General features: G+C 38.7%; 6 protein-coding genes across 6 annotated transcripts in view; 3 read left to right on the forward strand and 3 right to left on the reverse strand.

Annotated features, from left to right (window-relative positions):
• Positions 1–1030: 1030 nt before the first annotated feature.
• Positions 1031–2080, reverse strand: LOC132169199 (MYB-like transcription factor 4). The gene is made up of 2 exons (XM_059580269.1): positions 1951–2080; positions 1031–1845 (listed from the first exon to the last, which is right to left on the reverse strand). Exons 1-2 carry the CDS (start codon positions 2078–2080, stop codon positions 1031–1033), a joined length of 945 nt encoding a protein of 314 aa, XP_059436252.1.
• A 5639-nt stretch (positions 2081–7719) lies between these two features.
• Positions 7720–9550, forward strand: LOC132171926 (pentatricopeptide repeat-containing protein At5g66520-like). Its single transcript, XM_059583341.1, has one exon. It carries the CDS (start codon positions 7823–7825, stop codon positions 9140–9142), a length of 1320 nt encoding a protein of 439 aa, XP_059439324.1. The 5' UTR covers positions 7720–7822; the 3' UTR covers positions 9143–9550.
• Positions 9551–9920: 370 nt separating this feature from the next.
• LOC132172254 (peptidyl-prolyl cis-trans isomerase FKBP13, chloroplastic-like) lies at positions 9921–11466 on the forward strand. Its single transcript, XM_059583726.1, has 5 exons — positions 9921–10313; positions 10495–10587; positions 10792–10852; positions 10954–11022; positions 11179–11466. The coding sequence occupies exons 1-5, from the start codon at positions 9954–9956 to the stop codon at positions 11241–11243; spliced, it is 648 nt and encodes a 215-aa protein (XP_059439709.1). The 5' UTR covers positions 9921–9953; the 3' UTR covers positions 11244–11466.
• Positions 11467–12534: 1068 nt separating this feature from the next.
• On the forward strand, positions 12535–15048 carry LOC132171822 (uncharacterized). Its single transcript, XM_059583225.1, has 2 exons — positions 12535–12804; positions 14760–15048. Exons 1-2 carry the CDS (start codon positions 12615–12617, stop codon positions 14897–14899), a joined length of 330 nt encoding a protein of 109 aa, XP_059439208.1. The 5' UTR covers positions 12535–12614; the 3' UTR covers positions 14900–15048.
• A 6699-nt stretch (positions 15049–21747) lies between these two features.
• Positions 21748–27748, reverse strand: part of LOC132169201 (uncharacterized) — a 6436-nt gene continuing 435 nt past the window's right edge. The window contains exons 2-6 of the mRNA XM_059580270.1: positions 26560–26626; positions 26300–26383; positions 25530–25592; positions 25246–25390; positions 21748–21848 (exon numbers count right to left, since the gene is read on the reverse strand). Coding sequence (XP_059436253.1) covers positions 21832–21848; positions 25246–25390; positions 25530–25592; positions 26300–26383; positions 26560–26626 — 376 coding nt within the window. The 3' untranslated portion in view covers positions 21748–21831. The remainder of the gene's footprint in view (positions 21849–25245; positions 25391–25529; positions 25593–26299; positions 26384–26559; positions 26627–27748) is intronic.
• Positions 23617–25033, reverse strand: LOC132172707 (uncharacterized; the record flags this gene model as incomplete). The annotated part of the gene is given in 1 exon segment (XM_059584261.1): positions 23617–25033. A coding segment is annotated over 1 exon segment (1407 nt).

Consider the following 27748-nt stretch of genomic DNA (forward strand, 5'->3'; position numbering starts at 1 on the left):
AACTACTGTCGGATCTTGATAGTGTTTATTAGACTAAGGGCCTCTTTGACATGTGTTTGAGAGGTCTAAAAGTGCTTTTAACACTAAAAAAATCTATTTAAAGAAAAAAATATTTGTTTGGTAAAAAAAAAAAATCGAGTTTAAGGGTCCAAAAAGCCTGAAAATAACAACAACACACTTTTGGTCAAAGCTTAAAAATGAAGCTTTTGCCCAAAAACTTTTTTTTGACTTAAAAACTCTATTTTTCAAACTCAATTCCAAACATGCACTTAATTTTCGACAACTTTGCTGTAGTGTGTGCTTTTAGCTATGGTCAAATATACTCCTTGAGAATTGTGCATGTCTTATAAGATAGTTCTTTTTGGAGAAAATTAAATAACTTGCTTTGAGGATAAAATTAAACGATTTGGCATGTAGGCCTTTTGGTCAAAAAGATCAAATGTGCTTTGGGATCGAGTTTAAACTACTAGCAAACTTGAAATTTTTAATTAGAAGACACGGCAACCTTATATTTAAACGAGTTATTTTATTATCAATATTTTGTATTGTTGTATTTAACAATATACATAATAACACGCTATTTAAAACCTTTAAATATCGTGACTTCAACTGTAAAATTTAATTTTATACACAATATAGTACCAAGATTTATTGATATCTTTATGTGGAGAGTGGATATCTAAATTGCTCAAAGCTAATTGCATGCAACATTGAAGAAGAAATTAAGGCCAAAGTGTAAAGGAAAAAGTTCTCACAGCAGATAGAGCAAACTACTACTTAATTACCAACAAGTAGTACTGTACCCTTTTTGACATTTTTTGTGCTGTTGCCTGACCAAATAAAACAAAGTAATAGACTACAAAAAAAAAAAGCCAATAGGATACATATTGGAAGGAGATGGAGGGAAAAGGGGAGGGGGTTGGAAACAATCCCATGCAAATTGGTTAATGGGACTCACATTATAGTACATAGCACAAGGTAATAATATTAGTGTGAACTGCACAAAATCAAAGTTAGAGGAACAGGGGAGCTAACAATCCCATGCAAATCCATCCACTGGACTTGTATTATAATACATACCACAAGGCAATAATGGAGACTCCACGAAATCAAAGCCAAAGTTAGAGCTCCCAAATGAAGCATCCATGTTCAATATATCATCAGCCTTCTCAATTTCCATCGCACTAGGCGCCTTCTTCTCTTGCTGCTGTGGCTGCAACATTTCATCCTGTCTGTTGAGCTGATCAATAGGTTGAAACCCATTATTGCTACTCCATATGCAGTTCTCTTCATTAACAATCCCAAACCCAGATGTATTTGAGGGAGAAGAGGAGATAATTGGAACACTACTTCCCATTGATGTTTCCATGAAAGTGTTTGGATTTTGTTCTTGGGTTGTCCATACAAGATTAGGGTTTTGGTTTTCATAGATTGGTATGGATGGAGTATCATCATTTGGGAGAATAGAAAGTAATGTTGAAAATGGTATGCTCATGTCCATGGAAACATCTTTGGGTTGTGAATGTAGAGAGAAAACTGAAGTGGGTTTTGGATTGTTGTGATTTTTATTGGGTTTGTTGTGAGAAGGTGGAAGGAGGTTATGAGTGTTGGGATCTAACCCTTGTGCAATGAGCTTTTTCTTAACACAAGAGTTCCAAAAGTTCTTGACCTCATTGTCTGTTCTACCTGGCAAATGCTTGGCTATCTGAGCCCATTTGTTCCCAAGAATCCTATGAACATCAATGATGATTCTCTCTTCCTGTGCAGAAAACGAACCCCGTTTGAGATCTGGTCTCAAATAGTTTATCCATCTTAATCTGCAACTCTTCCCACACCTTTCCAACCCTGCAGTGCAAGACCACCTCAGGAACAATACATCAAACACTTTTCAAAAAGATTAATAAAAACAAGAAACATGAGTGGAAATTAAGAAAGTTCAAATATATATACCTGCAAGTTTTGGCACTGAACTCCATGAACCATGGCCATAGGTGGTTATGTGATTGATGAGCTTCTCATCTTCTTCAGGTGACCATAACCCTCTCTTCACTTTCTGTTTGCTGCAGCAGTGATGCCCCATCCTAGTAGCCTGCTTGCTGTTCCTCACACCGTTAAGTTTGAGTGCTAGCTAGCTTCCTTATATTTGCTTCTTCATCTTTAGAAAAATAGACCAATTTCTCTTAATTTCTCTATATATATAATACGTGGATGATGCAATTGAGAGAGAGAGAGAGAGAGAGAGAGAGAGAGAATGTGCTGGAAATTTAACGTGGGGTTTACTCATAAGAGGACCACTAATCTATTGAGTGCTTCGATAGCTTCCAAAACTTGTCTTCGACCATTGGTCTGATCAAATCAATTACTTTTTTTTTTCTTTGAATTTAAAAATCTTAACTTCATTAGTGTAGAGATATAGTGACCCTCGAAGAAAGCAACATACTTAACCATTTGATGGGTCAAAGCAAATAATCTATCAGTCCGATGGAACTAATTAATACATCTTCTATGCCAAAGGGTTTGTCTTTAGTTGTTAATTGAGATTACCATAAGCTTTGAATGAGCAATGAAGACTATTCGATCCCCCATGCGTTTTTAATTTTTTATGCAAGTTAAGACAAATGTGAGAGTGAGCAAGTTTATGTATATATACTACAAACTAGGTAAGACTTAATTGATTACGTGTGCCATTAATATATATGATCAATGTTACTATAAATATATATAATTCAAGCAAAGATATATGTAAAAATCAAACCGTATCAGGAAAAGACATGATTAAGGGTAGAGGATTAATAATAAGATGGCCAGTTCCGGCAAGAGACCTAATGATGTAAAGGAAACACTCATCATTTCTTCCGTCCGAATATTTAATATATAAAAACTCTCCACCCGAATAGCCTTCTCTCTCTCACGAGAAAGTTGAGGTTTGAAACATGTATGGAAATGGAAGAGTATATATGTATATCTTATAGCTAATATTTAAATGGAGAATATATAGGCTGCATATCCTTCCTTCACTCAACCCTTGCTTGAGGTTGGGGGTGTCAATTTCTTGATGTCAACGACGATGATTATGATTGGATGTCTGCTTTCATGATTTTCACCCCGCATCAATTTTCTGTTGCATACTTTTCATAGATCCTTCTGTTTTTCTTTTGTTTTTTGTGTACGTAGGAGAAAATCACGTCCAAAAGCAAACTAGAAAGGGTTGGAAAAGCAAACAGACTTGAAATAAAAACCGCCCTTCAGCCTTCTACAATTGTCAAATTTGTCTGCCCCCACATCATCAATTACAATAACAGGTGAAATTCTATGTTGTTCTAAGATATTTCTTTCCAAGGTCCGACATGATTGCTAAGTGTCATGTCTATATAGTAGAGGTAAAATATGTTTCTCATGATATTCATGAAGCCAAATACATCTGTTTCTAGATTGTACTTCTCTTTCATTCCTAAAATACATACATACTGGATGCTTAGCTAATTAGTTTACTGAATATCATAATTCATACATCAGCCTAATTAAACTAGTCATTAATTTTCAGGCAAAATTACTAAGCGAGTGATGCTATTCTTTACATCAATTTTACACCAGCTGATGTTGATTAAGTGATTAAATTTAACTCTTCCTATTAGCTTAAGCTTATGTGAAAAGTGATAATTTAACATGGTATCAGAGCCAAATGTCATGGGATCGAATCTTGACTCTGTCAAATCACCTCCTATTTTAAATCAAATATTACACGTGTTGGGCTTTACCTATTGAAAGGGAGTTTGAATCCGAATGAGTGTGTTAAAGTGTTGATTGAATGATTAAATTTACCTCTTCCTATTAGCTCAAACTTATGAGAAAAGTAGTGATTTAACATCTAACACGTCGTATACACCCAAAACATGTTTTAAATGGCTTTTTCATGTTAGTTACTTAAAATATGTCACGTTAACCGATATAAAATTAGTATAATAAATGGTTGTGAAGAGTAGTATTTTTTTTTTACTAAATAAATCAAGCTCGAGCCTCACTGGTCTAATTTAACTAGGCTCGTAAAGTTTAGGTTTAACTTTTGCAAAGAGGACTTGGTGAAAGAAATGACATTAATAATATCTGAAAAATATGAAAGAAGTGAGAAAAAGTACTTTAATAAAGTTGGCAACCAATTAACATAATTACGAGGGAGTAATGATCAGTAATATTAGTAACTACGCCTTTATTCCATTAGTTCTCACCCTGTTGATGTGCTTGTATCAATCAATCAACTCTTAATTTTTATTTTTTATTTTTTAATTCAATAGCTAATTAACATAAAACTGTGGTTTCTAATATTACTTAGAAAATAATAATAAGAGTAATATTATTTAGTAGACTGTGCGCTATACGACTGTCATAAAACTGAAATAATATGACAGTGAAAATTAACTATTAGATCAGTACTGTTACATCATTAAGTTGTATGACAGTCATATAATAGTCTATTAAATTTCATTGTTATTCTAATAAACTTGAGAATGTAGATGCATTTACTTTAATTAATTCCATTATTGAACATGATATAAAGTACCCTTGCCAAATTAGATTAGTTGATCAGACGGTTATAATCAAGCTATTATATATGATCAAAACAAATAGAGATATATATTAATTAGCAATTAATTAATCGATACACTTTGTTAATTAGGCAAGTGCTCCATATATGCTGTCTTACTTTTGGGGCTACATGATACTCATCAAGGGTTGACGAAAAGCATTTTCTTTATTTCTTCTCTTGTTTCTTTTTTTTAGGGGGCTGTGATTTGTGAAGTAAAATTAGGCTTTTTTCCCACGTTTTAAGGGTGGGCCTTGTGTGTGTTAGAGGGGGTAACTATCTTGTATCATCATAATTATGGATTATGGACCACGATTCCGTTATAATTTCTTTTTAGGAATATTGTAATCGTACCGACAGTTTAATGATTATTTCTTTTAAGTTTTTCTATGTGCAAAAGATGAACAATCTTCATTATCCCCACACCCCACTTGCCAAAGTTGTCAACGTCTCAATGACTCGTTTTTACCCCCACTCATTCTCTTCTCATAGGGTTTCTTTTTGTCTATACCACATTTTTCTTTCATCTTTAATATTCCTCCCCCTTATTACACATGGTTAAAGTTTTCACTAAAAAATATATATATATTCGTTATTTTTCATTAATCAAGTGTCCGGAGATATCCCGAATTGGAATTCTTGTTGATGAGAAGTTTGAGTCTACATCTACGTACGCATAATATATAGTATTATAATTAGATTATCAAATTCATCGTTTTCTATTAAGTTAAGATTTTAGAATAAGTAATGTTGTAACTTGATTTTGATCAATGCTACTCTTCACACCCATTTATCACACTTATTTCACACTGCAGGTTGATGTTGTGCATTTTAAGTAGCGAATACTTTTGTGTTTTGTTAAGTAGCTGATATGAAAAATTACTTAAAATACGCAACTTTAACGTCTCCAATTGATAACTCAATCGGTTGGAGATCACGCCTCATGAAGCGAAGGTCACTTATTTGAAGCCCCCTCCCATTTTTCCCTCTCCTTGTGTGGACATGTCAAAAAACACGCAACTTTAACTAGTGTAAAATGGATTTGAAGACCGAAGAGCAGCATTATTACATTTTTTTTTATTTTTTTTTTTATGGGTAATGTTATATATTCTTCACGTACAGTACTAGATTTTTATCTCAAGTTCTCATTGGTTGAATAAAACTGATGTAAAAATCTAGTGCAAAGACTATCGTTACTTAAAAGTTGTTACACATATGGTTTGCGACCCTCACCACATGTTCCTCAGGAAAAAAATATGCCACGTACGTAGAAATTAAAGTGGGCCAAACTCCATGATCATGGTTCTCACATCACTAGGGAGTATTATTGTAAAAGATTTGTCAAGTTATTAGGTTTGAAATTTTAAACATGTTTTTGGTCAGCTGGGTTTGCTATAAAGTGTGCACATTAAATTAATTAATTGAATGTATATTTTAGACAATTAATTAAGCCTAATTCTCATCACACGTACGTACACCTGGATTTCTTAAGCATGCCAATGTCTTGCCAACGATGATCACTAAAAGCTTCAAGGAAAAACAGCAAAGCTTATGATAAAAGATAATTAATTGAAAAATGCATGCAACACAAGAGATCCAACTTTCAAACTTCGATTAATAAATACACCCATTAAATATCATTTATATATGAATAAAAAACACAACTTGCTTTTGGCTTGCAAGTCTAAGAGTGGTAGATATAAGAAGTAAAAGAAACAACAAAAGAAATTAAAACAATAATTATGCATGGTGTACATGTTTTTCCAGCACTGAAAAAAAGAATCGATGGGGACTTGAAGTGTTCAAGTTAATAATCAATGTTTACACTTCAAATGAATGTATAGGGAAATTAATGCTCCTTAAATATATTATGATATTCCTATTACATGACTTATATTGTTTGATTATGTCATTTTTGTATTGCTTTTACTATGTTTCTGTCTCTCTATCAAGGAAATTTTGTTCCAAGACAAGTCACATCTACATTAATTCTTGTGTCGCTTTTTGATCCATGCTACCCAAAATATTAATCATATATAAACCACAAACATGTCATGGTAATTGTACTTTCTTATAAGAAAAGAAAAGAAATTAAGAAATTTATCCTGATCAAGATAAACATGAAGATGATCAAAAGTCTCTTGATGATGACGTGTCAAAGATCTACTATTGAATTCCACTCACAACGGGTAAAGTATAGGAGATTTAAAGAAATGAGACAATTACCTCATTGTGTATAGCTAGCAGCCTAGTCATTAGACAAAAAAGAAGTCGAAATAATAATAATTTTTTTAATTCATTAGATACAAAGAGAAAAAACTCAACATTACCCGAAGGGGGAGGCAAATGAAGAAGCTAAAAGAACGTTGAGTGTTCTTGAGGAGAACAATATATAGCCAAGTTGAGAGGAAAGAAATTAACCTGTAATTTAAAATTGGAATAATCTAATTAAAAAAAAAAAAAAAGTTGGGTGATGACTTTAAATTGGAATAATTTAAACAAGGAAATTCAATTTATAATTGGGCTTCGAATCAAAGAGTTTTTTTGTTTTGGGCTGGGAAGTTTACAGAAGCCTCTTTTTAAGGCAAATTGGCATGGCCAATTCATTGGTTCATTCATGGCCCAGTGTTTTACAAGGGTGCATTTAGGGGTGTTAAGTGAGTGAAGCTTGAGTGAGTGAGCGAGCGAGCTCGGATTCGGCTCGTGTTTAACTTGATTATTAAATGAGGCGTTTCGTGAACATAAATACTAGTTCGAATATTAAACGAAGCAAGCTCGGCTCGACTCGGTTAGGCTTATGAGTAGCTCATATAAGGCTCAAATTGGTAGTTATTCACATAGTTGCTCATTCCCAAAAACCAGTTAAGCCACCCCCTTGGCTGAGTTGATCAGGGTGGCCAGCCACCCTATATTTTTTTAATTATTTTATTTTATATTTATTTTTTAAAAAATTAAATAATATTTTATTATTTTATATTGAGTAGAGCACGTAGTGAGTTTTAGATGATTGGATGAAATTAGACGGTCGAGATTGACAAAAACCCTTGTGGGTAATTCCCCAGCGATAATCCGCCAAAGATGACAATAAAAGGTGTTAGACGGTGGCTGATGACGGCAAAGGTCTCCGGAGACTTTAAGAGCATGTAATCAGTAGTAACAAAGTTTTGGTGCGTCAGCTCAATTTGACCACATGCCCTATTTCTTGAATGGAATGGAGCTACACAATTAACAAGGCTAGCCATGCTAGTCAATCTCTCCCATCACCTACTCAAACATACCAATCACTTGGCTTGTAGTTGTTGGTCCATCAAAAGCTTCAACTCATGGGCATTGGCTATCAAAAATGCTGCTTCTTCCCATCAAGCCTTATACCTGTACTCAAAAATGCATCGCTTACCTGTACCCGTTGATAGTTTCTCAATACTCTTCACACTCAAGTCTTGTACCCAGTTGCAGAATCTCGCTGTTATTCAACATCTCCATGCCCACATTGTGAAACTAGGTTTCAGTCCCCACGTCTATGTGGCCACCTCTCTTTTGCACGCCTATGTTGTCACGTCGTTTGAGAGTGCTTGTACACTGTTTGAGGAAATGCCGGAGAGAAATACAGTCACTTGGAATACAATGATTTCTGGGTATTCGAGGTTGGGGGATGTGGAGAGAGCGCGTGCGGTTTTTGAGGAAATGCCACTGAAGGATGTTGCGTCATGGTCTGCTGTGATAGCTGCATACGTGAATTGCGGTTATTATGAGCTTGGTTTAGCGCTCTTTCGAGAAATGATGGCGACTGAGAGTTCGAAACCTGACCAAGTGACTGTAGGATCAGTTCTGTCGGGGTGTGCTCGCATGGATTCTCTTGGATTATTGGTGGGGAAATCAGTTCATGGGTTTATCGCGAAGAATGGGTGGGAGTTGAATGTGGAACTTGGTACAATTTTGGTTGAGATGTATGCCAAGTGCGGCTTGATGAGGAAGGCCTGCTGGGTTTTTGAATTGATGCCTGAAAGGAATGTCATGACTTGGACTGCATTGATCTGTGGGTCAGCACAACATGCCTGCAGCAAAGAAGCATTATCTTTGTTTGAGATGATGCAAAAAGCTGGTGTACGACCCAACGAATTGACTATCACAGGGATTCTTAGTGCATGTGTGCATGCGGGATTGGTGGAGAAGGGCCGCAAATATTTCAAGATGATAGAAGAATGTGGCTTGGAGCCAAGAATCCAGCATTATGGGTGCATGGTCAATTTGCTAGGTAAAGCAGGGCTGTTAGAAGAAGCTTACGAGATTATTAGGACAATGAGATTTGAGCCCAATATTGTTGTCTGGGGGTCGTTCTTGTCAGCTTGCAGGGAGCATAAGCAATTTGAGATGGCTGAGAGAGTAATTGATCAGGTCTTGGGGATGGTAAAGCCAGAGAATGATGGAGGGGTTTATTCCCTTATTTGTGATTTGTATGTTTTGGGTGAGAAGTGGGATGAAGCAGAGAGGTTGAGGAAATTAATGGCCGAAGAAAATGTGAGGAAGGTTAGGGGCTCCAGTTTTATCAGAAGCCCGTAATGGAAAGCTTACTATTTTACTGTCCTTGGGAAACTCTATTGAGTTGATGAGACTATTAACAACAATATCGCCATAGATTGAGCTTCAGTATTTCTTGCATCAGATTCAGATCAAGAGAATTATCAACACCAGAAGTTCTTTTCAATTCTTTTGGTTGCTATTGTAGATGAAGAAGTGGAATTAGACGAATTAAAAGGAAAGAAGGAGTTGTAGTAGCTTCTATCTCAAAGCTAGGAGGACTGGCAGATCATTCAGATGGTTGGATCTTGAGTGCAACTGGGTCGACCAACTTTTTTGCTTGATACATGGTCAATAAATTTATTTTTATTGTAACTTTTATACACTTTTATTTATTTATCTTCCTTTTAACTGAAGTTTGCTCCAAGCAATCTTCTGGTTTGTACTAACTTTTATAAACGTTTATTTCTTCATCTTTTGAGTAATAAATGCCCCAAAGCGCTTTGTTGTATGTTTTCCACCCAAACAATGTTCATGACTCCGAGTCTCTAAAGGGTTCAATTTCCTTTTTGTTTTTTGGTGAGTGGGTTCAATTTCCCTTGTTCCTTGGCAGCGACAGTTTTGGCTTTACATCAGTCATTGAAAGGTTTGTTCATCTACACCTTGGGCTTTGTGTTCGAACAATATTGGGCTTCTAATGGGTCGCAAGTAGGCCAGTTGGGGCAGCCTAGCCCATCGCATACCTACGTGGATCGGATATTTGATAGAATTTTATCAAAATCCCACTTTTACTCCTGCTGAAGCCTATCCTGTTTTTATCTCTTTCAAAGAACTGGTTGGTGCAGGAGTGGAGATGAGCTCACTCGCATTTTCAGTTGGTATTGTGAATCCCAGAAAGTTCAGCTCAAAATTACCCAGAAAAAAAATTGGTTCAACAGAAGCATCAAACATCAGTTTCTCAAGCCTGCCCCAGCAGAGTAGTAGCCCTTCGGCTCCTGTCCTCCAACAAAATGTGAACCCAACTCCCCTCGGGAGAAGAGAAACACTGGGTTTCGGCTTCTCTTTTTGCTTTCTTGATGTTCTCTTGCAACCAGAAGCCATTGCAGCAGCCAATGCGCCTCCATGTGAGCTCACAGTAGCTCCCTCAGGCCTCGCCTTCTGCGATAAAGTTGTAGGAACTGGCCCTGAGGCTGTCAAGGGACAGCTCATTAAGGTGATATGTAGTTTTATCCTTCTTTTCTAAGCTTCCAGATTATGACGAGATCAAGATAATTGCATTCTTTGTATGTATGTATGCTATTAATCAAGTGCTTAAAAACCCAGTTTTGTTAATATGTATGTATGATTGCTATATGTCGTAAGTGATATGATTCAGTGGATGGAGTGATGAACAGGCACATTATACTGGGAAATTGGAGAATGGTACGGTTTTTGATAGCAGCTACAATCGTGGAATTCCTCTTTCATTTCGTATCGGTGTTGGTGAGGTATATATTAAATCACTACTTTTAATCAATATTTTAACTTTGCATACGTTTTAAACACTTCACAACAATCATTTGCTAGGTTGGTATTTTCCTAAAGGCTGAGAAGTGACCTCTGTTTTCTTATGGGTTGATTAATTATGGCTTTGTGATTTTAAATATGTGAACATCATACTCAAAAGTTGACTTTGATGGGTGTTATTATAGGTCATCAAGGGCTGGGACCAAGGCATTCTAGGAGGTGATGGAGTCCCCCCAATGCTTGCTGGTACAAAGAGAAAGAATCCATGAAAATTCCATTCTTTTTTCATTGTAATTTAATTTTGTAGCACACTCTTTTAAAGTTTCTTTGGTATTTGCTTAATTTAGGTGGAAAACGCACACTAAAGCTTCCCCCAGAACTTGCATACGGCATGAGAGGGGCTGGGTGCAAAGGAGGTAAGCAGTCATCTTTTATAAAAGAAAATTTCTTCATGCGTAAATTTCCTTTGTACATGTAAAAGTAGCTTAATCCTCCTAATGTTTTATATATAAATAATAAGATTTAACAATGGCAGTATCTTAAATTTTTTCAGCATATTTTGTTTGTTGCAGGTTCTTGTATTATTCCTCCAGATTCGGTTCTTCTGTTTGATGTAGAATTCATTGGCAAGGTATGAGAAGTAGTTGCCACAAAGAAAGTGTCTACATCAATCAGTTTTTGGCTTTCTCCAATTTTTATTTGTGAAGTTGAAGAGAAGAATCAAGAAAGCACAAATGTTTCTTCCCTGAATAGCATTCATGCTTGCACTGTTGCACACATTTGTCAATTAGAGACCCAAAAGACAGACCTTATATCATTATTAAGTAAATACATTGTGAAAGTGAGTTGAAGGTTTGACCCTCTGAGTGCAAATAATTTTTTGGGATTATGCTTATGAGCAAAAGCTCGAGTTTTACCTGACTTGTGTGGAAGAAACGCTTTACATATCCTAAAAATCAAGTTTTACCCAATTCGTATGAAAATAGTGCTTTTCTCATCATTAGAACATTAGACGCCTCGTTTACTAAATATTGGGTCTTGAAAGCGCTATTAATGGTTGAAGTGACAATGATAAAAGGTGTTTGATAAAAATGATGACTTGCAATAGTAACAATAATGATAGTGGTAATGTGAATAGTGATGCTAATGATGGTAATTCAATTGCATTGGATTTAGGAACGGAATTAGAATTTATCATCGGAATACCAAAGCATAAATGAAGTGTAAAGCTTAATTTTAATAGGGCTAAGTCTAATTTTTGTCTGAAAAATTGAAAAAAAAAAAACCATTAACACGTTTTTCAAAATAAATTATAAAATTCTATTCAAAACTTAAAACACTTCTTAAAAAATAAAACACAACATATATTTTGTAAAGAAAAAAATAACTTAAATATGTTAAAGAAAATAATTTTATTTTTCACTTTTCTTTTATTTTATAAAAATATATATATATTTTTTTCATTTTTCAATTTTACAAAATATTATTCCAAAATTTTATCAAACAAAATTTCAACTTTTCTCAAATATGACCTCCACCAAATAAATTTCTCAACTTCTACATTTTCAAACTTAAAAAACACAAAACACTTTTCAAAATTTTACTTAACTCTAAGATCTTTCGGCCCAAGTTAGAACCCCGATTATTGTTTTAAAAAATGACTATAAAGGAGAGAGTCATTATTATATCTTGTAGTGTTTTAAATTTTAGTTCGAGTTCTTGTAGTATTTGTAGTCACAAATTGTAAAAAGACAAAAGGAAAATAAGAAAAAAAAAAAAAAAGAAAAAAAAAAAAGAAAAGAAAGAAAACAATAAAAGTGGAACAGGAAAATCCTTATCCAAGATGGGAGGACAAGCTCCGAAGCAGCCAAACGGACCCGAATATATGCGAATCCAGAAATCATAGCCCTCTTTTATTTATTTAAAACCCTAGCGCCCCGAAAGACAAAGCGAAAGACTAGCGAAGGCGGTGGTTGAAGAAGAAGAAGAAGAAGAAGAAGAAGAAGCGATGGCGAAGTCAATGAGGTCGAAGAAATTGAAGAGGCTTCGAGCGATTCGGAGAGAGATGGTGGAGCCCTACTACGACAACAAAGATGTTGCTAAGCTCGCTGCTCAGGAGGCTGCCCTCGCCGCCCCTAAGCTCCCCGCCCGTCCCACTTCTACCAACACCGATACCACTACAACCTCAAACGCTATGGGTAACCTCTCTCTCTCTATGCTCATTATCCAGTTTCTGGAGTTCAATGATTTGCCTGGTACTCAATATTTCCCTATTGTTGATGGTGTTTTGAGTATTAGTTTATAGTTTTACAAAATTATGTGCTCTTGCATTTGGGTTTTTTTCACGCTAGTTGGTGATTTTGTGTGTAGCCCATTTTGGCTTATGATGTAGAACCCATTACCCACCAACACATCAACGCCACTATTCATGTCCTGCCATAATGATATGTTTCAATTCTTATACAATGAGCGGATGATACCCCTTCTGATTCCTCAGTATACGCAGGAATGGCAAAAGGGGGAGAAAAAAAAATGGAAAGCTTTGTACTGAATGAATTGTGCTACGCTAGTTTCTTATGTTGGATTCCTCCAGTATACCATCTATTTTTGTTCTGACCAAGTTCTCTCTGTGAAACCGTTTTAGTTATTTCTTAAGGAGGAAACAGATACTTGTATTTCTTAGCAACAAGCTTATTGAGGCTCTTATCACACCCAAACTTGTTTTGATTTACAAGTATATATATAGACGGATAGACCCCATCTGCAACTCGAATTCTCACCTCTGTTTTTTTACGCGAAAGATAAAAACTGCACTCCAACTGAGCGCTACTTTTCAAACTCAGTAATATTAGGAAATAATTGGCTTTGTTTGGTAATGTGTTTTGGGGGCACTTCTTGTTTTTGGTTTCACATAAAGGTGAAAACTGCTTCTTCTTTTTTTGGTGTTTTGAGGACTAATTTGCCAGCCAATGGATAGATGTTTGTGTTGGATGGCGTAGATGACAACCAGGGAGTCTCCGTCAATGATGATGTTGTTCTTTATCCCCAATTTTGTTGCTTTCTAGATGGCTAAAAGCCGAAGGGCGGCTTTGGCTTCTCCCATGTTGGGGTTAGAGTGGGCTTTCTCTCAGCTTATTATGGGGCATTATCTGCTCTCAAGTGAATATGTAAATTTCGCAATTGACAGAAAATGAGAATGAGTGACACCCTTTCCCACCCATGTAACAAGCGGCGTATCTATTTGCCAAAGCAATTGAATTATGAGTAATGCGATATACTACACCTCCATCCCATTTCTCTTTTACTTGGCTGATGTGGCAGTGCCCATTAGCATTTGATTTTTTTTTTTTTTTTTTTTTAATAAAGGTGATGTGGACAATGCCACATCAACCCTGGAGGATGGGATTTATACTTCAATTTTTTTAGTTATAAGAATGAAATATTAAATCCATGAAGAGAACATTTCATTGAAATTCAAAACAAGGAAAAAAAAAAAGAAGAAAAAATAAATCGCAATCAAAATTTTCTTGAGTGTTGCTATCATGAGGATACCCATCATTACGTTACATTGACTCATTTTGTTTTTTGAGGTACTTTGGAAAATGTAAGTTCACGTACTCTTTAGATTTAGAAAATTTATTACATTATGCTTGATTTTTATAAAATGTTTGCAAAATTTTATGCATCGCAAGCAAAATACAGAAAATGAGAAGTTTAACAAAAAGCCATTGATTTTCTAATAATTGTACTATTTTGATTTCTTACTTCCATTTTCTTGGCCACTAAACATAGCATAGGTGCTTACAGTTTTGAAATTAATTGTGCTATTTTGATTTCCTGCCCTTCATTTTTTCTACTTGGATTGAAGTAATTTACGAATAGCATGGTTAGGTTCATACTATTGATCTCAATTTATTCAGTCATTTTATGGTGACTTTACTTATTCTATGGAATTATCACAAGTTGATTTTTTGGTGATCAATTGTATTGTACGTGGAAATGATTTTGCATTCAAAATCTAGTAAGAATGGAACTTGACTATGTGAATATACTGCCCGATTTTGCTCTATCTGCAATTAGTTTTTGTTCATCTCTAATGCCTGTCAGCATTTTCAATTTTGATGATTTGGATTTTCTCTCCATCATTTGACAGATGTGGAGATAGCTGATGGGAATCAAAGCATGCATTCTTTAAAGCCTGCTGGTGGAATAGGGAAGAAGTTCAAAAGGAAATTCAAGATGGGTAAAGGCAAGCGCCGTGGTAAGGGCATCAGGAGGAAGCACCATATTTGATTCCATAACAGATACTGGTAATTGATATTTCTCCTACTATACTAATGGTATCAAGTGGCCTGTGGGCAATCTTGGTAGTTCTAAGATAGGTATATTTTGTATTCTGATTTTGTTGAGTGACATGAATGTAGACTATCCTTTTTCTTTTATCACAACTTATAAACATGGATGAATGACTTTTTTCGCCTTGCACACAGAAAATTTTAGTGGATTGAAGGACATGTGTATCTATATTCAACTGACTGTTTTACCAAACAGTGTTGGAACAAGTACAAAGTTGTGTAAAAGCTTAGGGAAGCCACAGTTCTTACGGAGGAAGCTAAATTATGACGTCCAAGTTAGTGTTTTAACTGAAAAAAAGATGCTACAACAGTCTCATTTATAAACAATGTTAAGCATGCGACTTTTGTTTTGAATGAGAATGATTTAAGTAGAGATGCACATGCTGATGCAGTTTTATTGGCAATAGCTGCATCTGGATTATGCATTTATCAATTTTAGGTAACTGTATTTGCATCACGTGGTTACTAATCATTATTTGTGTGGTTATTGCGGTTATTGAATGCTATTATTAATAGCTATTCGCATATCAAGTTATGGGCATTTTGGGCCTTCTTTGGATCTCTATTATGGCATATTTTATATGCGTTTGAAAATGTTTTTAACCCTGTTTTAGTGTTTTTTTTAAGCCATAATGTTTTAGATGAAATTCATATCTTGATTCCACATTTCAGCTTAAAAATAAAAGAAAATACAAATACCCCATGATGTGTTCATCCACAAAATACAAACATACAAATTACAAAGGGCTATTGTTCAAATGTAAATCCAACAACAGTACAAATCCAGCTAACATTTTACAAATTCAAAACATAAAAAACATGATTAAAGTTTAAATGTAACACATTCAAAAGCGGATGATGAATTTGTTGCAAAGACTAAAATCTTCTTTGGATTCAAGGCTAAATTTCACTACGTCTATGGTATTAGAATGTCCAACTTTTTCCCTTCAAAGAATATATATTGTCGAAGTACCAATCCAGTAACTATTAAGTAATAATAGTCATAAAAAAATCTTTTCTCGTCTGAAAGATTGAAAAAGAATGAATTAGAGTGAGGTTTTTTAATAGCGGAAGCATGGAGCTGATGCATCAATTTATAGCTCATCATTTTCTGGATGACAATATTAGTTTTGGTAATGTAATATTAAGAAAGATGGTATCGGAAATTGGAGCTAATCACGTGAAGGGATGGGAGGGGGTAGGTAGGCTCGAAGAGCAGCCCTGGTTTCGTGTGAAAACTGAACTAATTAATGCGAAGGAGTCGTTGAGTAGGCTGAGGGGAGAGATTGACGTGGGTCTAGATAGGATTGATTTTGTTATTAAATACCTGGGAGAGAAGAATGATTATTCATGGGCTGGAGTGGCGTGCGTCTGTGGTCTGGCAGGAGGGATTTCATCCAAGCTAGGGGAGGCCCAGCCCAAGAAGATGAATATGGAGGGTGATGATCTGGAGGGGACGGATGGGTCTACGGGGGGAGGCCAACGGCCCACAAGAAAGCTTAAGGGCAAAAAGAAAGTGGTGGTTGTGTATAGGCGTAGGAAGGTGGGCCTGGGTCTGGGTCTAGGTCAGACCAGCCCAAGATCGTCGGGTCTTAACAGGGTAAGACCCACGGGGTCCTCTTACCCATTAAGTTCGATCGGTTCGCAGGAGGGTTGCCGAAGGAGTCCGGTAGGTGACCCAGGTGCGTCGACGTCGGCGGCAGTAGGGGCGCGCACAGAGGAGATATCGCCGGCTTCAGTGGAAGTTTTTACTGATGGACCCGGAGAGTCTTCCGGTGGTGAGAGAACGTCAATTCAGGCCGGAAGTAGCTGTTGTACTCCGGAGGTTGTGCCATACAACGCCGGAGAGGTCGGAGGGAAGACTGTTTCGTGTCAGACAACGCCGGAGAGGCCTTTCGTGGTGGTCGCTGGTGCCTCAGTGCTGGTCGGCAATAAATCCAGTGCTCCGGCGGTCGTGATTACGAATAGGGGGAAGTCTCTGTCAAACCAGACAACGCTGGAGGTGAATCTCTTGATTGCCGCTGGTGAGGATCTTGAGTGGGTTGAGCCCGAGGAGGCGTCTGGAGCTGGAGGATCGCCGGGGAAGGTGGTTTTGGGTAGTGGGGACGCTGCTATGCACCAGAGGATGCTGGTGATGCCAGATACAGTAAGTGAGGGTAGAGAGTTGGTGCCTTGGTCTGCCGGCGAAGTGATCCAAGTTGATAGTCAGGCGAGTGAGGGTCTGGGTCATATGCTGGAACAAAGGTATAATGGTGGGCTGAATGTCTTTTGTTCCTCTTGGGATGATGATCCTTCTAATCTAGGATTCAGGTGCTCAGGCATGGCCGAGTCTCGAGGGGCTGGCCAGATGGTAGCTAAGAGTTCTGGGGGTGAAGTTAGTGTTGACGCTAGAAGTAAGGAAGTTGGGAGGGCAGGGGCGTGTGGAACAGAGGGGCCTTCGCCTTTGAACAGTTATGATCCTAATTTAGGGGGTGCGGCAGGACACTCAGATTGGGTTATTCAGTGTGCCAATGAGATTTATCCGATCGTGGGGATTTCGTATGTCGGTCATAAGTTGCAGCTGTTAGCATTGTTAACTTCTCTAGAAGAGGAGCGCCGAAATAATGGAATGGTAACTAATTCAAGTAGTGGCACTAAGGGGAAAAGGGAGATGAGGAATTTGGAGTGCTCGGTGAATTATGATGCTAGAAGTGGGAGCTCGACTCGGGGTAACAGGAAGGGGAGGAGGAATGTCGGAGTTTTATGAAGATAAGTATACTTTCTTGGAATGTGAGAGGGTTGAATAAGAGGGACAAACGCTTGAGGGTGAGTATATGCTTAGGGACTGGAATGCAGATGTTGTTTGCCTTCAAGAAACCAAGATACGGAGTATGTCTAGAAACATTGTTCGCAGTTTATGGAGGCGGAATCATGTGGATTGGTGTTGTTTGGATTCGAGTGGAGCCTCGGGTGGGATTTTAATCATGTGGGATACTAGGGTGGTGGAGAAGATCGATGTCTGTATAGGGGAGTTTACCATGGCTGTGTCTTTCAAGAATGTGGTAGATCTCTCTGTGTGGGCGTTTGCAGGAGTGTATGGTTTGAATCTTGATAGGGATAGAAGGTTCCTTTGGGATGAGTTGGCTGGTGTTCTTAGTTGGTAGAACTTGCCATGGTGTATAGGGGGAGATTTCAATGTTACTCGATTCCCTAGTGAAAGATCTGGAGGTGCTAGTCTGGATTCTGCTATGATGAGTTTCTCTGATTTTATTTCTGAACAAGGCTTATGGACTTTCGTCTTGTCGGGGGTGCTTGTTCTTGGTCAGTTTCTCAAGATCCTCCGCTATGGTCTAGGATCGATCGGTTTCTTGTTTCTCTAGAGTTGGAAGCCTGGTTTCATGGGGTGAGGCATAAGAGGCTTCCTCGTCTTTGCTCGGATCACTTTCCAATCATTCTTGAGTTGGGGGAGGTATCCCAGGGGAAAAGGCCGTTCAGGTTTGAGAATATGTGGCTTAAAGCGGATGGGTTTGTTGCCTTAGTGAAACAATGGTGGGATTCTTATGAGTTCCAAGGTACGCCGAGCTTTGTTTTCGCGTGCAAGCTCAAGGCCCTGAAGCTGAATCTGAAGACTTGGAATGAGGAAGTGTTTGGTAATATTGAGAGGAATAAGAGGGTGCTTCTTGAAGATCTTCGGGTGTTTGATGAGCACGAAGAAAGTATGGCTTTGATCGAGGAGGAGTTAGCGAGGAAGGCCGAGGTTGTGAGAGAATTAGAGAAGTGTACTCTTATGGAGGAGATAAGTTGGAGACAGAAATCTAGGGTGTGTTGGTTGAAGGAAGGGGACAAGTGCACCAAATTCTTTCATTCCATTGCCAACTCTAACAGAAGATTTAACTCGATAGAGACCTTGATGATTGGGGATAATCTTTCTTCGAATCTGGATGAGATTAGTGAGCATATTGTCGATTTCTACCAAAAGCATTTTACTGAGCAACACAATTGGAGGCCCTTGGTCGATGGTATCTCTTTGGATTCCATTTCGGAGGAAGAGGCTAGCTGGTTGGAGAGAGATTTTGAAGAGGAAGAGGTTAAAAAGGTCGTGTTTAAGATGAATGGCAATAAGGCATCGGGCCCCGATGGGTTTTCTTTGGCTTTCTTCCAAGCTTGTTGGGATGTGGTGAGGGAGGATATTATGAGGGTGTTTAGTGCTTTCCATGCTGGAGGGATGTTTGTAAAGAGCCTCAACGCTTCTTTCATTTCGCTTATTCCGAAGATTCCTGGTGCCACCAATCTCAAAGATTTCCGCCCGATTAGCCTTGTGGGAGGTATGTATAAAATTATTGCCAAGGTTTTAGCAAACAGATTGAAGGTTGTGTTGGATAAGATCATTTCCAAGTCGCAAAATGCTTTCATCAAAGGTAGGCAGATTCTAGATCCCATCTTGATTGCTAATGAATGCCTTGGTAGTAGGCTGAGATCTGGGGAGCCAGGGGTCATTTGCAAAATGGATTTGGAAAAAGCTTATGATAATGTGAATTGGGGCTTCTTGATGTATGTGCTAAGGAGATGTGGTTTTGGAGGGGTATGGTGTTCTTGGATTCAACATTGCATTTCCTCGGTGCGGTTTTCGATTCTGGTAAATGGGTCTCCCAAAGGTTTTTTTAGCAGCTCCAGGGGTTTGAGACAAGGGGATCCTCTCTCTCCTTTGCTGTTTGTGTTTGTGATGGAGATATTGAGTAGGATGATTTCGGCAGCGGTTCAGAGGGGGCTGTTAGAAGGCTTCAAAATCGGCAACACTACAGTCTCTCACCTTTTATTTGCCGATGATACCTTGATTTTCTGCAATGCTAGGCCTGCCCAGTTACGTTACTTGCGGTGTTTGTTTCTGTGGTTTGAAGCTGCTTCAGGGTTGAAGGTTAATTTGGCTAAAACGATGCTTATTCCGGTGGGGACTGTGGAGCACGTGGATTTGCTAGCCGGTATTTTAGGATGTGAGGCGGTTACTTTGCCAGTGAAGTATCTTGGTCTCCCGTTGGGAGGCTCTTATAAGTCCAAGCATATTTGGGATGGAGTTATCAAGAAGATTGAACACCGGTTAGCCAGCTGGAAAAGGTTGTATTTGTCGAAAGGGGGTAGGGTCACCCTTATCAAGAGCACTCTTGCTAATTTGCCCACTTATTACTTGTCTCTTTTCCATATTCCGGTGAGTGTTGCTAGGCGCATTGAGAAGCTTCAACGCAATTTTCTTTGGGGAGGGATAGGAGAAGAGTTCAAATACTACTTGGTGAAGTGGTCGCTGATTTGCACTCCGATCAAGGAAGGAGGGTTGGGTATTAGGAACTTATTGGTCTTCAACCGCGCTCTTTTAGGGAAGTGGTTGTGACGTTATAGGTCGGAAAGAGATGCTTGGTGGAGAGTTGTGGTAGATGCGAAGTATGGAAGTTTATGGGGTGGGTGGTGTTCTGTTGAGCCTGGAGGGACGTGTGGGGTGGGGTTATGGAAGAATATTAGGAAAGGGTGGGAAACTTTCAAAGGCTTTACGAGATTCGAAGTGGGGGATGGGACTAGGATTAGCTTTTGGCATGATTGGTGGTATGGAGATTCAGCTCTCAAGATAGCCTTCCCGATCCTTTTTAGTATTGCATGTGCGAAGGATGCCTCAGTTGCGGATAACGTGGAGATGCTAGGTGGGTCCATTCAGTGGAATGTGAGTTTTTCCAGAGAGGCTCATGATTGGGAGGTGGAGGCCTTTGCCTCCTTTTTCCAGGTGTTACATTCTACTAGAGTAAGAAGAGGGTCGGAAGATAAATTATGGTGGAACTCCTCCAAAAGAGGTACTTTCAAGGTCAAATCTCTCTTTTTCTCCTTGGCATGTTCGGAAGGGAGGAGGTTTCCTTGGAGGAGCGTGTGGCGGACACAGGCTCCCCCAAGGGCAGCGTTTTTTGTGTGGTCGGCAGCTTGGGGGAAAATTCTGACCTTAGATAATCTCAGAAATCGAAATGTGATTGTGGTGAACAGATGTTGGATGTGCAAGAAGAGTGAGGAGACGGTGGATCATCTTCTTCTTCATTGTGAGGTGGCATCTGCTTTGTGGAGTGCCTTTTTTGGCCGTTTTGGGTTATCATGGGTGATTCCTAGTCGGGTTTTCAAGTTGCAAGCCTGTTGGTGGTCTGCAGGAAGGGGGGGGAGTGCTGCAATCTGGAAGATGGTGCCTATTTGCTTTTTTTGGTGTATATGGAGAGAGAGAAATAATAGGTGTTTCGAGGATGTGGAGAAGTCTTTTGAGGAAACTTTAGCCTATTGTTTCCATACTCTATCTCTGGACTGTAGCATATGTTTTTCCGGTTTCGATTAGCTATGATGATTTCCTTGTACACTTTTCCCCTTCTAGTTAGGTGTTCCTAGTTGTATACTTCCAGTGTACTTTGGGGCGCCTCACGCTTTTAATAATATCAGTTAATTACCTATCAAAATATATATATATATATATATATATATATTCACAATTGTTTTATTCCCATCAGTTCACTTATGGATCTAGAATGATTCAGTTTCTTATCAGAAGCCACAACTTTGACTTCCATTATCGCAATGATTGAACACAAAACAGGAAAAAGAAAAATACTTCTTGTGCCCTATATTGTTGATCCTCTATTCTGTTTGGGATGTCCCTAAATATTATCCACTTAAAAGATAAAATAAAAAAATTAAAAATTAAAAAAAAAAAGGCACATTATTTTAATACATTTCCTAAAGTACCTTCTTTATTTGAAAAGTCAATAACCCATTTTCTTGTGCCTCCACAGCTTCACCCCTCTATACGTACGCATACACGCGCGCACACACAGTATCTAACACGTCCTCCCCATGTCAAGTCCAATACTTGAAAAATTATGTTGTGTCCACATCTGTGTCATGTCATAAATGTTTCCCATGTCAAACATCCATTCTCCATAGACCAAGAATAAGGACAAACAAACACAGTCCTCTATTTCAAATTATCTTCTTTTTTTTCACTTATCAATTTATACCAAGTCTAATTAACATGGATGGTACATAACGTATTGATCATGTTTACAAAAAATTGCAAGAAATCAAAGGATCTTGGACCTCTCGCACAAGTCAATCCGGAAGCAGATCAATTAGAAAAAATTTATAGTGAATCATTGATTCATTTGGAGTCTATATATATGTGTGTGTGTGTGTGTGTGTGTAAGAGAGAGAGAGAGAGAGGAGAGACACTTCTTAATACCAATTAGACATCGGTAGGATACACAAACCTCAAGAACGCGAAAGTCAATTTCAGATGATGAAAGGAGACTACTAGTTGTATCTATTATTGCTAACTCGCTAAAATACTGCAAAGTCTTTTGCTTCAATTCGAGGAAACTAAATACCAGTGAAACCTGGACTTGGGACATTCTTTTTTTGTTTACTGAATTAACTATGATCTGTGGATGCACGTCAATGAATGTCAGACACGTCAAATCCCGAAAAGCTAGACACAAGGTCACTGCTGTATATTCAGGTTGCTGGGAATATATAACTAGTTATACAATGTACGAATGTACCAGAAGAACCACAGATAGCAAAACACTTGATAAAAGAAAAAGTATACATAAATCTTTTTAAAAGAGATGTTTAACACTCATTGTTATGCTCCTACTTTTGGTGAATGAAGGTGAATTCTTTTTTATGTCTCCAAACAAATGTTAAGACACAAATGAACATGGGTGTCATGTCTTCAAGGGTTGCATGCTCCCCTTATACAGATGTAACTGCAGATCATAGCTTAAGTGTTCATTTTGCTAATTTTAAAGCATATATGTTACGTCTTGCATTGCAAAACTCTGAGAATAAGGAAACCAATTATTAAGATTCCCATCAATTGCACCGTTAGAGAAGTACTACGCCATATTGAAGCTCAACTCTAAGAATATCAGTGGCACACCAAGGACCAATCCTCTTTAGTCCAAAAAGAAAAAGTGTCCAAGGTAAATTATATGGTCATTAGTATTTCATTTTGATAGAATTAGCTTTAGTTCAAGCTTGTTGGGTTAAGGGGTTTCTCACACTTGCTATAAATGCTGAATGTGTGTTGTAGTCATATGCTATGAGCTTTGGTATGTGAGACTTCAAATATTTGGGGGGCATTATGTGAGGCTTTTCTTTGCAATAGCTTCTGTTTTGCTATTTAGTATGAGTTGCACCATCCCCAAGCCCCTACAACCCTATCGTCCCCGTAGAACCTTTCTACAACTACCCACCACCTTTTCATTGCAAGACAGTCCATAAACTTTGAATTGCCTAACTGCAGTCCTGCATCATCATACCTTAAGAATGAGACATTAAGTAGATTTCATTTTCACTATGACCTTGACATTGACATTTTCACAACTCATTTGACAGCTTGGAGATGTCACAGACATCCCGTATCAGGGCTGTTAGCCACAGATCATTTTTTTTTTTGATAGGTAAATATGTATATATCAAAAACCAAACAGGGCGCAACACGATTACACAGGGAGTATAAAAGAGTGCGGCTAAACACCCAATAAAAACCCTAAGCTCCCAAGGAGCACCCCCAAGGAACCCAAAAAGAACCACCCAAGAACCCCCGAAATCAAAACACCCTACACAAGAAACACCCTACACAAAGGCTAACCCTACACATGATCACCCCACATCCCTAACCCTACTCGAGCCACCGCCCCTAGCCTCAAAGTTATCGGAGCATTCCAAATTCTTCACCCCCAGCGGCATCTTTTTCTTATGAAGCTGTTTAGCTTCCTTATCCTTCGCTCTCCGTGTATAACACTTGGAAACTTGGTTATCTATCAAAGCTTTGGCAGGTGCAGGAGGAAAAGAGAAAACCGGAGAAACAATAGCCCTCACCGGAGGAACAGTAGCCACCACCGGAGGAACAGAAGCCTCATCCCTCATCCTGCACTGAAGCCTCGCCGGATAAGTAGAAGCAACCGCAGGAATCGCCGGAGGAAAAGAGAATTGATTCACAGGCGAAACAGAAGCCACCGAAGAAACAGTAGCCACCACCGTAGGAGCAGTAGCGTCATCCCTCAAACTGCGCCAAAGCCTCGCCGGAGACACAGGAGTCGCCGGGGAAGATTTCCGTCCAAAATCCCCAATTTGAACATTCTCAGCAAACCCAGGAGACTCCGGCGAAGACTTATCCGAGTGCAACAAAAACCCATTGCTGAACTTATCGGGATCCAAAACAGGGCCGCAAACGGGAATTTGAACCACAGCCGACCCAGAAACCGACCCGAAAACCGCCCCGGAATTATGCCCATCATAACCCAAAGAACCAACCCTAATCCGCTTACCTTTGGGCTTCTCACCCAGCCCGCGAAGGATCCGGTCCAACTTATCGCAGAAAAACCCTAATCGCCTCATCGACTTGTTCCTTCTAAACTTAGCTGCCGCCGCCACCGGAGACGAGAAGCTTTGCTCAATCAAGGGATGAGCTTTCTCCATTTCGTAACAATCCATCGCGAATCGTATTTCCACTCCAGCATTCCCCATCTCGAAACAGCTCACCACCGGGAACAAGTCAATCTCTTGCGACGAAAGAAGCCGCGCCCCAGCAATGTCCGCCACCTCGCAGGAAGAAGAGCGCAACGCTTCGGCGACAGACCGTCCATCTTTTGTCCCCGGAGAGGAACTCTCAGAATTCGAAAACCCTGGAGAACTCGCCTGCGCAGCCAGCAACGAACGCAGCTCAACCACGAACCTCCGCCAACCCCGCCCAGAGCGGGCCTCTGGGATCCAGATGATACCTTTCCGTTCGTCCTCCAGATAGGCAACCACCTCCAGGAATCTCGCAGCTTTGTTACTACCCCCGCTCACCGACAAAGACTTCCCTTCCTCGCTAAATTTTTTGACAAAATCTTCCTTCACCTGAGACTGAGACGCCTCTTCTACTGTAGCTGCCAACCAGGAAGCACTTCGCTGACCCACCAGAATAAGCCCTACAAAACCCTTCCTTCTTTCCTCCAAACGAAGCTTCGAAGCCTTCGTCGAGAAAAAGAAGGTTTTAGCTTCCACCGAAAACCGTCGCTCCATCCTAATCTACTCAAATGAGGTTTTGTCACAGATCATACAAGATGAAGTTTTGTCTTTATGCATAAAACCCAAATGAGAACACAATTTCAAGTGCATTCTTAAGGAGGGATAGTGGAACTGACACAGGAAATTTCAAAAAGCGTTGACTGAAAACAGTCATTGCCAACAACTCATTCTGCAGGTAATCACAGTAAATATACCATGCAGCTAATAGAACCATACCTGTCAGTACCCGAAGTTTTGAAGTATGAGGGACATCATCCAATCCTCTTCCCCAGTCAACTTCAGTGAGTTGGATGTCCCCATTAGATGCAAGGAAAGGAATCAAAGACAAAAATTTGTCCAATGCACTGTGTACATTTATGACCTATAATAAAGAAAAATTTGTGACCAGACAGATCATATATCTGCAGATTAAGAAGTCCTGAAACAATTGACATTAGAACAAGTATTTTAATCAACATATCTGATTTTAGAAATTTAAAAGAGAGTAGATTTAAGCTCACTGTTTCAGCATCACTGGCTTTTCGCTTAAGAGACTCCCGAAAAATGTAGGAGATAATGGATATCTGTAGTTCACAAACAAGGTTTAGCTTTGAAGATAAGAAGAAAGTTTGGAAAATTATATCAAGATACGATCATGGTTATCAAGTACAACAGTTTATATATCAACCATAAAAGCATAGGCAACTAGTTGTCTAAAATTACAAATGTTAGATTTTGGCTCTTGAAAAGAAAAAAGTTACAAAAGGAATAAACTATGACTCTTTCTTCAGAGCTTTGTTCTCCTTAGACTTGAGAAAACCAATCGGTACATCTAACAATAGACGGGAACCAATCAAAGCATTTGCTTTAAAGTTTCAAGCTGAGAGAGAGAGAGTTGCTGCAGTGGCATCACAATAGATGACCAGCCTCTTCGGGGACAGACAATATTCAGCTCCCTATACAGAAGACAATGTCATCATTTTGGCTACTTCACCCAAGAGAGGTAAAACTCTCCTTTTAGGCAGAAAAGATTTTTCTTACACTTCGAAAAATATTTGGTCATGTTCTCCTTAATAGCCTAGTCGCAGGCTCTAGCAAAGGATAGGGGGAAAAAGCACCAAAAGAATGAAAAGGTAGATGATTCTGTATAGTAAAAACAAAATAATTGCTAATACCAGCAGAACAATGCACTCTACTACATGTGCAATAATGCATAAGCGCCAATGCTATTATGATCATACCGGTCAACACGTAATATGGAAGCCACAAACAATAAGGAGATGGATGGTACCTCCTTAGCCTTGTTATCTTTATATATGGTCTTTCTAAATGGGAGAAACATTGCAGCATACAAGGAGAGCCTTCGTTGTTCATCCTAAGATAAGATTTCACATGTTACAGAAAACGATAATTCCAAGCCTATATAAGAAACTGAACATATCAGAATAGAGAATGGACATGTACAAAAATTGCTTCATAAATGCCAACAGAATGAGGGTAACGGAAGCAAATTGGGAAGATAAGTATAATGTTTATAAACTTGCCACTTACATTGAAAGTAGAGCCTCCAATTAATTGAACAAGGTTCCACGTAGCATCCAAGTAGGATATGCACAGCCTAAATAAGGTAAACAGAAAAAACTGAGCAAGAAACAGACTTACTTTTTCTTTTTCTTGGTAAGTATGACAGCCAAAAAGACAAGCTGAAAGAGCTGTTTCTGTGTGCTATGAAATTTGGTGTTTGATCACATGTGACGTTTAAAAAGCATATTTTATGAAACTTAAGTAGACATATAATTGTTCTATCCACTATGACGTTTATACAACAATTATAAAAAAAAAAAAAATGATCTTAAGGGTGGTCACTCTAGCATAAGTAAAGACAAGGGGAGGGCCTCTACTTGTTCATTATGAAGCCTAAGATTCTATCTGTGAATATGTACGATAGAGTGAAAAGATGCAGGGCACTCTAGCATAATTAAAGACAAGGGCAGGGGCTCTACTTGTTCATTATGAAGCCTAAGATTCTATCTTGGAATATGTGAGGATTGTATGATAGAGTGAAAAGATGGAGGGTTAGGAATCTTCTTTATTTTTTTTTTTTTTTTAGTAAACAAAATATCATTAAAAGGGCAAAAGGCGCAACTCAAGTGTACATGAAGTACATAGGAGAAACACCTAGCTAAAAAGAGAGAATAAGTCAAGAAAATCATGAAAACTAAGCAAATTAAAAATCTAAAGCAGCTGTTCGGTGGTAAAAAATTATTCTGAAAAAAGAATGGGGCTGTCTAGGGTCTGGTCAGTGGAGTCTAAGGAGTTTGCTGTGATAGTGAAGGGTGGAGACACGGTGTTGAAGCTACAAGAGCGTTGCAGGGGTAAGATGCATTCGATACGGCTGGAGTGGAATGAAGCGGTTTGGTTAGTGAATATCTTTGGTGAGCTGATGGCGGTGGAGGATTCAAGGGTCTTTAGGGATGAGTCTATTCGAAGTTTTCCACGTGCGTTAGTCCAGAAATGCTTCAATAGGCATGGGAGTTTTCTGGTTTTAGAGGAGTATGATGGCTCCAAGATAGGCGTGGAAGAGTTTTGGTGCTAGAAGGTAGGAATAGGAAGGGCTGGGACCGGCTTCAGTCAGAGCTTCGGATCCCTATTGATTTTATTCTGCCATTCGTTGGGGATGCAAGGAAGGCAAAGACAGGGAAACTGAGAAGGAGCTTTTCAGAGGTCTTGCTTTCCACAA

The sequence above is a fragment of the Corylus avellana genome, chromosome ca2 (assembly GCF_901000735.1).
Source record: "Corylus avellana chromosome ca2, CavTom2PMs-1.0".
NCBI lineage: Eukaryota > Viridiplantae > Streptophyta > Magnoliopsida > Fagales > Betulaceae > Corylus > Corylus avellana.